The sequence below is a fragment of the Sceloporus occidentalis genome, unplaced genomic scaffold (genome assembly GCF_023333645.1).
Source record: "Sceloporus occidentalis isolate IW3139 unplaced genomic scaffold, rSceOcc1.0.p SCAF_23, whole genome shotgun sequence".
NCBI lineage: Eukaryota > Metazoa > Chordata > Lepidosauria > Squamata > Phrynosomatidae > Sceloporus > Sceloporus occidentalis.
Window position 1 is genome coordinate 1,095,478 of NW_028317003.1, and position 13,212 is coordinate 1,108,689.

Genomic DNA, 13,212 nt, shown 5'->3' on the forward strand with positions numbered 1-13,212 from the left:
GGCATTACAGCAACACCATTTGGGAGAAGAAACCAATCTGATCACTTTTTAAACCCGTTTAACCCCTGTCACACCAACTTGTGTAGTGCATACATGGACTTGCTACTTGGTAGAGATGGTATGGCCAATTTCAGTATGAGAGGGGTTAATTTGATTGTACAGTCGTGTGGTGCCAAAAGGTCTTGTGAGATAAATGTGTCCTTTGAAGCTCGGACTCCAACCGGGGCCTTCTACAGGGTGTTAGGTCCTGCAGTGGAGCTGCCGTTTTGTCTAGGTTCAAATGTAGACGACCATATGCCTGTTTCCCCCTCATAATACTGGATTCTTTGATATGCTAAGTGACCACTAGCAGTCAGGAAAACCATCTCATATCCAGGTCATATCCAACACATATCAATAATAACTCATATATTCATTATCATACCTCCTTGTGTGCATACCTAGAACGGGGAAAGCGCAGCCTACAAAAAGAGTACAAACATGACAGCGCAACGTAAACGGTTTGGAAGGAATTGTGAAGTCTATGATGGTCAGTCATATGTAGCAAGTGTGACATATCTATGGACTTCACAATTTACAGGAAATTCATAAATGAATTATGGCTGTGGCGAGCACAGGAGGGACGATACAATGAAAATAAGTTATTTTGACGGATATGTTTCCACTACTCAAGGGGGAGGTCACTTATGGTACACCTTCCCTCTGCTTATACCACCTCTGGGCCGGCTTGGAAACTCGAGATGAACTGGGAAAGAGTATAAAGTTAGTGAAAGAAGATTGGTCAGTGTGCTTACTAGGGGCCAAGATCTAATTTTGAGTAAGTCGCCATCTTTCCTTGCCGGAGCCCTACGGACAGAAAAACTGTTACTTGACCATTCAGTGAGTAGTTAGGTTTTCTGTAATTTTCTCCTTTTTATTTTATCTGTTTGGTGTAAATAATCTGTTTATCATCTTTTTGTGTATGCACTGTGATTTTTTTTTATTCATAATAAATATTCCTTTATTAAGTTCTGCCTTTGTCTGGTAAAGACTTGCGTTACCTGAAGAGACTGTTTTATTGGTAATTTTAAATCACATAATTTTTGGGTTAAAATATACTGTGTGGGTTTTTATAGTCTGATTCACTTGGGGTACCAAGACACCCCATTTCTAAATTGTCTTGGTGGTGGCAGCGTTATTTTGATATTTGTTATATCATTCTAGTTAATTGCGGGTGGTATTAAGGGTGGATATTTGTATTTTTATCACTATTTCCGGTCTAGTGCAGACAGATAGTGAATTTTAACCCTTTTACCACCAGAACCAAGTCACGCGCACGCTTGGAGTAGAGTGCGTTCGTGACAAATTGGTGGCACAGCGGTGGGATAGTTAAAAAGATTTTTTCCATCTTTTTCGGTACCAGATTTCAGTGTTGCTGGATTTGCTAGTTAATCCAGACACTAAAAAGAAATTGTTTCTCAATTTCCAAAGGCTGAACTCAGTGCATACTTAGTATATTTACACCTCAACAGTCCCCCCCCCTCTTTGTTTTTCTTTTCTTTTGCTATCATTTGTTTGGGCCGGTGTGATAAATGGAATACCAAACACAGTCCAAGAGTGCTCTGGAGCAACGTTGCCGTGAACAATGTATTCCCATCCGGGGAAAATCAAAGGATGAACTTATTCAAGCGCTTGTGGACTATGATATGCAACAAGCAGCGCAAAGTGATGCTGCAAACACTTCTGAGGGAGGCATGGTCACACGGGAGATACCTGCAGCTGATGTCGGTGACGTGCCAAGATCTGGAGATCCCTTGGACTCTTATCTACAAACTGTTTTCAAATACGTGGACTCAACAGATGCAAACCTCAGACTGCAGCTTATCCTTAAATATCAAGAGAGGGAAGCTGCAGAGCGCCAGGCGGCAAGAGAGCATGAACTAAAACTGGCAGAGTTGGAGAGGTTAAGTGCCTCGCCTATCAGTGTGGTTTCAAGAGACTCTTCTGCACCCAAACCACGTGCAGAGAATTTTCCCACTTTGGACAAAGATGGGGATCTGGATGTTTTTCTGCGCAGTTTTGAAAAGGTTTGCAGGCAGTACCAATTACCAAAAGACCAGTGGGCAAAGTACCTCACCCCTGGTCTCAGAGGTCCTGCACTGGAAGCATTTGCAGAGCTACCAGCAGAATCTGACCAGGACTATGAGGCAATTAAGGCTGCACTGCAGAGACGGTACAACCTCACCCCTGGGGTGTACCGAAAGAAATTCCGGACTTTGCAAAAGCGTTCCACCGAGAGCTACACTGCAGTTGTGGGACACCTGACGACGGCATTCCGGCAGTGGATTAGAGGGCTGGAGATTAAAACCTTAGAAAGCTTGGAAGATCTGATCATCAAGGAACAGTTTTTGCAGCTGTGCCCAGCCAATGTACAAGAATGGCTGCTGGACCGGGAGCCCAAAACAGCATTGGAAGCGGGTGAGCTGGCTGATTTCCACACCGCCAACCGAGCACAATCGGAACGGAGCAGAGGTTTTTCTACGGGAGCATCCAGCTGGAAGAGCGCTACACCACGGCTTCCCATCACCCAGTCTACTATACCATCTTCTGCGTCAGTTTCTACCTCAGGGAGAGGGGGAGCTAGTGCCATTTCTACGTATGGGGATAGCCGCAGGTGTTTTATTTGTAATAAAGTGGGGCACATTAGCGCTACTTGCCCGGAGAAAAGAAATCCTACGCCATCCACAGGAGTGGGTCACCCCTCAGAATCACCATCTTCGGTGTTGTTCGTCTGCAGCGCTGAGAACACCCCCAATGTGAATATGCAACCTGTCACTGTGGGAAACAAGGTAACTGTGGGGCTCAGAGACACGGGGGCAGAAGTGACCCTTGTGCGTCCAGAGCTAGTGAGCTCTGAGGACTTTATTCCTGGCAAGACCTTAACAGTGCGGGGAATTGGAGGAGTACGTCATGCAGTGCCAATGGCACGAGTATTTTTGGATTGGGGAGCAGGGAAGGGTGTAAGAGATGTGGGGGTATCAGATAACATTCCTACTAATGTGTTACTGGGTACTGATTTGGGTAGGCTGTTGTCAAAATATATGCCGGAGGATGATACTTTTGATTTATCCAGGTCTTCTAGGGGCCCTACCATAGAAAGGGCAGTGTATAAAAATGTACCAGGGCAGCCTCATGGGGAGAGTGGGCAGAAAGGTTGTGCGTGTCTGCCTGTACTAGAACCCAGAATGTCTGAGGTGCCGTGGGAGAATGTGAAGGTTTCGCATCACTGGGAGGGAGGGCAGATTGAATCTGTGCCAGAACCAGGGATGTCTGAGGTGCTGTGTGAGAATGTGGAGGTTTTGCATCACTGGGAGGGAGGGCAGAGCGAATCTGTGCCAGAACCAGGGATGTCTGAGGTGCCGTGTGAGAATGTGGAGGTTTCGCATCACTGGGAGGGAGGGCAGAGCGAATCTGTGCCAGAACCAGGGGTGTCTGAGGTACCATGTGAGAATGTGGAGGTTTCGCATCACTGGGAGGGAGGGCAGAGCGAATCTGTGCCAGAACCAGGGGTGTCTAAGGTGCCATGTGAGAATGTGGAGGTTTCGCATCACTGGGAGGGAGGGCAGAGCGAATCTGTGCCAGAACCAGTGGTGTCTCAGGTACCATGTGAGAATGTGGAGGTTTTGCATCACTGGGAGGGAGGGCAGAGCGAATCTGTGCCAGAACCAGGGGTGTCTGAGGTGCCGTGTGAGAATGTGGAGGTTTCGCATCACTGGGAGGGAGGGCAGATTGAATCTGTGCCAGAACCAGGAATGTCTGAGGTGTTTTGTGAAAGTGTGAGAGGACCGCCCGACTGTGAAGAAGGGCAGAGAACGAGTGAATGTCCGTCTGTGCCAGATCCCAGAATGTTTGAGGTGCCGTTTGAGAACTTGAAGTTTTCGCATCACTGGGAGGGAGGGCAGAGTGACTCGATGCCAGAACCAGTGATGTTTGAGGTGCTGTGTGAAAATGTGAGGGGGCCACCCTGTGAAGAAGGGCAGAGGGTGAGTGAGTGTTCCTCTGTGTCAGGATTAACTGGTTCCCAGGGTACTGTATGTATGCCTCCTTGGAGTGGAACAGGTGGAGTGACAGATGTTTCAACCATAGCTGTGGTAACCTGGCAGCAGAATAGGGGACAAAGAGAGGGCTTTTGTGCACCTGTGCCCATATTCTGTGGGACTACGAAGTCAGGACACAAGGGAGAGGGTGAAACTGGTGACCATTCTGTTATCCCTTACGAAGGGCCTACATGGTTTGGGAAGCCAGGGCGAGACACCCTAGCTACCCATCAAGTAGATTTGTTGGGGCTTGTAGCTATACCGAGCCGCATGGAGAACCAATCTGTTACTAAGGGGATGGACTATGCCCCTGGGTACCCTGAGACCATGGCCTTTTCCTGTAACAGAGCAGACAACGTAGCCGATGCTTTGAAAAGTACCTTCTGTAGGGTGGGTTTTCCCAAAGAAATACTTTATCTTAGCCGGAAACTGTTACCCAGGGAAAGAGTAGGTAGGCGCAGAGATAAGCTTGTGGCTTAATCTCTGGGCCACCATCTTATTTGGGGGAGGTGTCACACCAACTTGTGTAGTGCATACATGGACTTGCTACTTGGTAGAGATGGTATGGCCAATTTCAGTATGAGAGGGGTTAATTTGATTGTACAGTCGTGTGGTGCCAAAAGGTCTTGTGAGATAAATGTGTCCTTTGAAGCTCGGACTCCAACCGGGGCCTTCTACAGGGTGTTAGGTCCTGCAGTGGAGCTGCCGTTTTGTCTAGGTTCAAATGTAGACGACCATATGCCTGTTTCCCCCTCATAATACTGGATTCTTTGATATGCTAAGTGACCACTAGCAGTCAGGAAAACCATCTCATATCCAGGTCATATCCAACACATATCAATAATAACTCATATATTCATTATCATACCTCCTTGTGTGCATACCTAGAACGGGGAAAGCGCAGCCTACAAAAAGAGTACAAACATGACAGCGCAACGTAAACGGTTTGGAAGGAATTGTGAAGTCTATGATGGTCAGTCATATGTAGCAAGTGTGACATATCTATGGACTTCACAATTTACAGGAAATTCATAAATGCATGAATTATGGCTGTGGCGAGCACAGGAGGGACGATACAATGAAAATAAGTTATTTTGACGGATATGTTTCCACTACTCAAGGGGGAGGTCACTTATGGTACACCTTCCCTCTGCTTATACCACCTCTGGGCCGGCTTGGAAACTCGAGATGAACTGGGAAAGAGTATAAAGTTAGTGAAAGAAGATTGGTCAGTGTGCTTACTAGGGGCCAAGATCTAATTTTGAGTAAGTCGCCATCTTTCCTTGCCGGAGCCCTACGGACAGAAAAACTGTTACTTGACCATTCAGTGAGTAGTTAGGTTTTCTGTAATTTTCTCCTTTTTATTTTATCTGTTTGGTGTAAATAATCTGTTTATCATCTTTTTGTGTATGCACTGTGATTTTTTTTTATTCATAATAAATATTCCTTTATTAAGTTCTGCCTTTGTCTGGTAAAGACTTGCGTTACCTGAAGAGACTGTTTTATTGGTAATTTTAAATCACATAATTTTTGGGTTAAAATATACTGTGTGGGTTTTTATAGTCTGATTCACTTGGGGTACCAAGACACCCCATTTCTAAATTGTCTTGGTGGTGGCAGCGTTATTTTGATATTTGTTATATCATTCTAGTTAATTGCGGGTGGTATTAAGGGTGGATATTTGTATTTTTATCACTATTTCTGGTCTAGTGCAGACAGATAGTGAATTTTAACCCTTTTACCACCAGAACCAAGTCACGCGCACGCTTGGAGTAGAGTGCGTTCGTGACAACCCCCATGACATGTCAACTGTCATTAAGGGGATGCATTTACATAACGTGCCTGGCATGTCAATTGTCGTCAAGGGGATAAATGCTAAACTAAAAGTAATATATATAGAGGAACCTGTTAATGTTTGCAGTGACATTTTCTCTCCTTCTTCAAGATTTCTAAATGCATACACTTATTTAGTTTTACATCTTTAACCATTCAAATGTCAACCTAGAAAGATCAGTGGGCCAGCTATCAGAAGCACTAATGCAAGGCTTTCCATTGCATCTAACATTTTATTAAAAAAAAAAGTTTATTTGCTTAAGAGGGAGCCTCCAGGTCTACAAATAAAGGACGTTTGTTGAAACAAAAGTAGATTAAAACAGGTTTTGTCAATGCTAAACTACATTACTGTATATAGCACTGTATTTCATGCTCGATAAAAACATTTCCCATTTGTCTGTTCACAAATCTGTATCCTCCTAGCAATCCTCCTGTTTGCCGTGTGACGATTGTGCCTTATGTGTTTTTACCTTTATCTAGTAAATTGTCATCCTGCACTTTATGTTCTTCCTCTGTTATTTCATAATTGTAGTGATTTGGAAATCCTACTTTGATAAGAAGAGCATTATACCCAGTCTGTTTGGGAGTATAATTATTACGTCAGACAATCTGTCTTGAAATACATTTGAGTTGTCTTTAATGAACAGCTGCTCCATTTCATCTAACTCAACATAACTCGGACCTTTATAGATAAACTCCAAAATGTAGACTCCTCTGTTCTGGCTTTGCATTAAAGATGAATATCTCAGCTCAGTTCATCGTGCATTATAAAGGGCCAACCCCTGTGAGACTTTCCTGCAAGTAAAGATGCATTGGCCCTGTATAATGCATTGCTACGTCAGGGTTTGAAATATTTTACTACGGGTTCGTGACAACCCCCAACATTTACTCTTCATAAATGATGCTCCACTGCCTAATATCTGTCATATAAGTAGGGGTATTTAATGATTTGGAAAGGTGTGTAGTGTTTTAGACAACATTAATGTTTGTAGACTTGCAGGTAACATATGGATCAAAACCTTTTTAAATAGTTGTTTGCACTCACGGTGCAATCCCATATGATTCTCCGTTGCACTAGTTCATTAGACCATAGAGCTATATGATACGGTAAGATAAATATATTTCAAACCTATTTTTTCTGTTTTTTTAATATTTGTTACAGTGATACTTCCACTTTAATTATAGTGTTCACTTTTTGTTTGTCACGGTAATATTCAAGTTAAATGTTCACCTTATTGACGCTGAGGTCTGTGGCTGCATGTGGCAGAGCTAACAGTATCTAACAAAATTCCTGTCTTTCTATTTTTCTCATTCACCATTACAAAGGCTGCATGGACCAATCAACAATGATCAGCAACTTAACAATAGGAAGAGTGTTCCTATGGTATACAGCTAATATTTAATGAAAAATATTTGTTATTTAATTCATTTATCTAGCGTACTGTAAGATGTAGCATGTGATAAAAGTGACAGTTCCACTTATAATATAAACATCCATGTTTTTAGAATGCAAAAGCACCTCCCTGTACTGTCTTATATGCTTTTTCATCAAGCTCCCAGGATCTACCTGGCATCTGAGTGATTTTAGAATCATTCAGAATCAAGCAATCCACCAATTTTCAGTATTTTCCTACTATCATAGGAAGACTGGTCTACTTATTCCAGTATTGTTTCCCACTTAGATATCCTTTAAAACAGCCAATCTTTAGTCAAATCTCAGTTTATTGCCAGAATGTAAAAGATGAGCATACAGGGTAAGAATGCACAATGTATTATGAAGCATAGCATGTAAAAACGAGTACGGCGACTGTAGACATAGTAGACAATCCACCTGACATAACAGTGTACAAGGAATGAATGGATACATGACAGGTCTACAAGTACATAGCACAACAGAGTCACAAGTACATTCATTGTAATGTCCCATCAACGTGGAATGGGAGAGAGATTTCCGGAGACGCGAAGGCGTAACACGAGAAACTGTTACCAATAACATAAAATACAATGTAAACAAAAACAAAAATTGCTGCTACATCAATGCCGTTAAAACATCCAATCTTTAACTTAGCTGAGGACCTAAATAGTATTAAGCAGCCCTGCAGCTGCCGTCCTCTTCTGTGGCCTGATGATTCTTGCCACTGATTGGCAGCTTGAAGCAGCCAATCAGTTGCAGGATGGACTCCCTTTAAAATCAATGGGAGCGCTTTTCACTCATGCGTATTGGGGCTTGAACAGACCCCTGCCTGCAAACCAGTGCTGGAGCCGACTGGAGATGAGTATATCACGTGCACTAAGATGTATTCGGCCAAATAAATATCATGCATGGATAATACCTGGGATGCAGAGCAAATTCATATGGGGGGATTCTGCAGAAAGTCCATTTGCAAGTGGGACACCATAAAAAGGTAAAGGAACCACACAGCTATCATATGCATTAAAGTGCGTGAAGCGGCTGGGCTGTGCACTTTATTAAAACTACCTGTATTTTTGGTTTCATAAATATTTCACTTAAAATGGCTATTTTACCTCACTTACTGGCAGATATTGCCAAGTACTAACTCCTTACTCATCATGTCATGCTCCTAAGGGGTAAAATGTAATATTTGGGACAATGCCATATCATCTTAAGTTAATGATGGAAGTTGCACAATACTCGATGGATCCAAGTTGGCAAACAACACTTTAAATAAAATATCAAAGTGAAGACCCCTGCAACACGGTTACAGACTAGCACAAATATACCAATAAAAGTAATATACCGGTTTTTAAGTTATAGTTATTTACATAAACTATACAAAGCATAAACTTTACAACAGATACACCCTGTCTTATTTTAAAATTAGTTTCTAATTGTTGTTGGAAATGCCTAAGGGATGACTAAAATGAGACAAAACAGGCCATTGCCAACATATTAAAACCATTCTGTGCTTTTTCTAAGACGATAAACAGATCCATCACTGACAGTAGAGTATTTTATTCCTGTCTAAGAAAAGATTTATTGTTACAATCAGTAGAGTGTAGATTTGACATGGAATCATTTGGGTCATGTAATCTGGGTCCGCATTCAAAAGCATGTTAAATATTCACAGGTGGCAAAAGAACATGGGTTTTCATATAAAAAGATGACGTCATATGTTTTCTTAAGTGTTTATTTTTTATTTTTGTTGTGTTGTAGTGCACGTCCCATCAAAAAACATTTGTTACATTTTAAGTTACTTTGTAGAGTATCTCATTTCTTATACAAATTAGAACAACACCAACAAAATAATAAAATATGCAGGGTATTTTTATTTTCTGAAATGTCAATTACTGAATAGACTAGTGTCATAATTAGTCTCTATCAAGTATTCTAGAATCATACTTGTGGTAGAGTGATGTAAGCTACCGCCACCTTAACACCTCTGTCCTTTCTTTTGGGTGTCGGGATATGACATCATACCCTGGTGCTCGAATTTTAAAGAATTGCGGCACAAAAGGAAACTACAGAGGACTATATTCTGGCCTAAAATATGCCACTGTTGTGGTGTCAGAATCTTATGGAGATCATAGTTAACTGTTTATTATAATCTATGATTCAACTGATTTGTCCAAGAAAAATATCAACATAAATGTGATAGTGGGAAAACAAACTGTTAGAACAAAGAAACAATTGGATACAACAGAATTTTTGTGCACAAAATAAGACTATTGTGTGCCACAGAAATGAATAAATATTGCTTTTGTTTTCCTAATCTAGTAAACACTTCTAGAAAGAAACGATGCATCCACAATAAAGGGCGCCACTAAAATGAATGAATGTTTCATTTTGGCATTTGTTCAATAGGCCCATGAGGACGAATTCCTACATTAAAATATAGCAATGTGGATGGCTGTGCTAATGTATAAACCCATGAAACTGAACATAAATGTAAAAAAATAATAATAAAACGGGGAAAGGAGGAGGTCAACCTAATATACTTGTAAAGGTTATTTTATAACAAAATGTTGGGAGGATTACTAGGTCTCTAACCTTCTATTTTGCTTGTCTTATCTATGTAGAACAGCCTTGGTCCAGCAGGCCCCTCTTTTGTGCTTACGCCTCCATCTTTACTCTCCTTTCCCACCCATGTTAACAGCTTGCCTGTCTCCTTGTTTCTCAAGACCAGCACACCACGATTACCAGCATAATAGAATGTATATATCTCATGAGGAGCCGTAGCAAAAAATGATTATTTTCCAAGCAGTGTTCAGCTTCACTGACATCAAAATGAAAGAGCATATCAAATAGGGACTCATTTATAATACATGAAAGTAAAGCAATGTAAGGACAGGAAAGTGGGCCACGTATTATCAGACATCTCACTTGGCACATACCTCCCAAGTGCTTTTGCTTAGAACAGACTATCCCGCACTAAAATCTGTGTTACTCATTTCTACTCTCTTGTTGCTGTTTGGGGTTCTCAGAATGTTTGGTAGTATGTATCCCATAGCAAAACCAATATGTTAAAACAAAATGTTCTTACACTAAAGGAATTACTCAGGTACACAAAAGGGCTATCAAACCTTTATGAAGACATGTAAAATGGGTTGCCGAAGAGCATACACTTAATTATGCCCCAAAACACAATAGTCCTTCTAATGCTCTCTGAGATATCGGTAATAAAGATGTGTTCTGTGACGCAATAAGAGTATATCAGGCACTCATAAAAATGGAACGGCAGGGATGAGGAACTTTCTGTACTGAGACTAATTCCTTATATCCCATTTTATGACACTGGTCTGTTAATGAAACGTAAAAGTCAAAACTTGTATAGACTTGCTCTTTTTTTCCCACTGCCAGCAAACTCCAGGGCCCTGGCTGCTTCCCTATACATGTGCAACGAAATGGCTCCCTTTGATTATATATATAGTATACAGTACATTACTACTTACTAAGAACCTTAATACGAAGACACAGTCATTGTTAGTGATGCTGTTTGGAGCAGTAGACTGTACCTTTAAGAGGCATCTATGGATTATATAGGATGGTATAGGAGACACGAGTCCAGAGCAAAACAAACACCTCTCAAAGCCATCAAATAGCTATTTTGAAGCCTATTTTGAGACATAAAATTGTATGTTAGCTCCGTGGTATATTTAGAGTTTAGCCTAATATGGTACTGTCAGCAGAATGAAAAAGCAAGAGAACTGAGATTTTTGCTCCTCTGGCTTGCTCCGTCATGCCATTATACAGAGTGCCAGGAAGTTATATCATAGCAAAATATTCCACGCTACGAAGTTGCTATTTAAGGAGAACCGTTCTCAAGGAGCACGCATCCTATCTACCTCCAGCAATGTGCACTGCCAACAGGATGTCATTTATTTTGGGTGAGATGATGCTTCCCAGCTGGGCCTTGGGCGAAACGCCACTAAATAGATGAATACGCCATTATGTGACATACCTTATAGTTGGAGCCCTGGTAAACATTACCCTAAAAAGTATATAGATATTTTAATGTGACATTTCATTGTCTTTCGTGGCTTTTCATAATTTAGAATGTAGCATGTCCTATTTGATACTTTAGCCTATAATTACCTAAAATAACTTATGTCATACCTCAGCCTATAATTTAAAGCTTACTGGAAAAATAACAGGTTAACTATTCTACCGCTTACCTTTTAAATGAAGTGGCAGGTACATTCTCTTTATTATTTTATTTATAGCTGAAGACTCCCTAGCTCTTTGACCAAGTCAACAGGGATCTCTATCTACCAGACGGGTACTAACTAGGGTCCTCTGTGGGTTTAAAATATGACATCAATTTATGTCAGATATTAGACTTGTGCGCATGGACCAAAAAATGATTCGGACAAATTTTTCATTTTGTTTTCGGACTAATTTTGCTTCGGATCAGACAAACTTCTGAGGGATTTTTTTATTTGGAAATGAAATTCCTTGTCACTCTTATTCAATTTCTCACAGACTCCCTCACACTTTCTCACTTTCTTACACTCTCACACTCTCTCTCTCTCAATGTCTCCCAACCTTGTCCAACAACGGCTTCCATGTCTCCACTTCTCAGTCTCCTTCTGGGCAGCTCCTCTTATTGTTCTCTGTTTCTTGTTTTTCTCCTTCTTCTTCTCCCAGCTCTCCCCAACATTATCCTGGCACCCCCCCCCCCCTTCCCGATGTAGGGGAGAGCCGGGAGCAGCAAAGAGCCAGGAGAGTTAGAAAGAGAAGAACAATTAGCAAAGCTGAACAAGAAGTGGAAAAGAACAAGAATTGGAGAAACTGAAGCAGTTGTTGAGTGTGTGAGGGAGTGTGCGAGACAGCATGAGAGTGTGTGAGGGAGTGTGCGAGACAGCATGAGAGTGTGTGAGGGGAAAAAAAACACTAAAATTACAATGGAAATTAGTTGCTTTCGCTTTTGTTTTCATCTGTTTTGTTGAGGTTACTTTCTTGTACTCAGACATTCATACAAACTAAAGAAATTGGTAAATTTCATTACAATCAAAGTTTGTATGAATCTGGATACACAAGTCTACCAGATAAACTAATCGCATACTGTCCTGAAAAGTCTTGTAATCCTAAAGCATAGGTTATGTGTGTATATATATATATATATATATATATATATATATATATATATATATAATACTGAAACACTGCTACCCTTCCATATTCAAATGCATCACGTTTTTATGAAACAGGCTCCATTGCTGACAATATGCACTGTACCGATTACTGCTACATCATCGCCAAGCCCAAAGCATTGGGAGCATGTGGTCCCACTTTGTGGGAGTCGCAGAAGCCTTTGCAGCTTCCTATTAGCATACCTAGGAACTCTCCAGGTTTGACCCGGAGATCGCCAGGTGAAGCACCCCTTTTCCGGGTTAAGACCCGAATTCTCCAGGTCGTGGGAGCAGGGTCTTGACACGCCCTGCTCCCTGCACAAGTGCTCTATGCTAGGCGTCCACCCCATTCATCATGCATGCTCGCCTTTAAAGGGCAGGAGATCTGCGCCATACTGCCTGGGAGGACGACCTCATGGATCGGATTCAAGGTATGGAGCGGCAGCACCCATGATTAAAGACTTCATATATTACAAAAGAAACAAAACCAAATGTGTGTGACTGTATGTGGCAAACATCACAGATGATTTGGGTTTTCTATAAATTAAATTATTAATATAAAATAAGAAATAGCAAAGCAAAAAAAAGCAAAAGAGCACTCAACAAAGCACAGTTTCACATAATTACTTGCTGATTGCTTTCATTAAAGGGATAGTTTACCGTACCTGACTCCGCTTCTAAAGATGAATGCATATCAAAGTATTCATAAAAT

The 13,212-nt window shown here is 41.3% G+C and overlaps 1 protein-coding gene across 1 annotated transcript; it reads left to right on the forward strand.

Annotated features, from left to right (window-relative positions):
• Positions 1-1,571: 1,571 nt before the first annotated feature.
• Positions 1,572-12,802, forward strand: LOC149300667 (uncharacterized). Its single transcript, XM_089484741.1, has 2 exons — positions 1,572-3,192; positions 12,579-12,802. Exons 1-2 carry the CDS (start codon positions 1,572-1,574, stop codon positions 12,800-12,802), a joined length of 1,845 nt encoding a protein of 614 aa, XP_089340867.1.
• Positions 12,803-13,212: the final 410 nt, after the last annotated feature.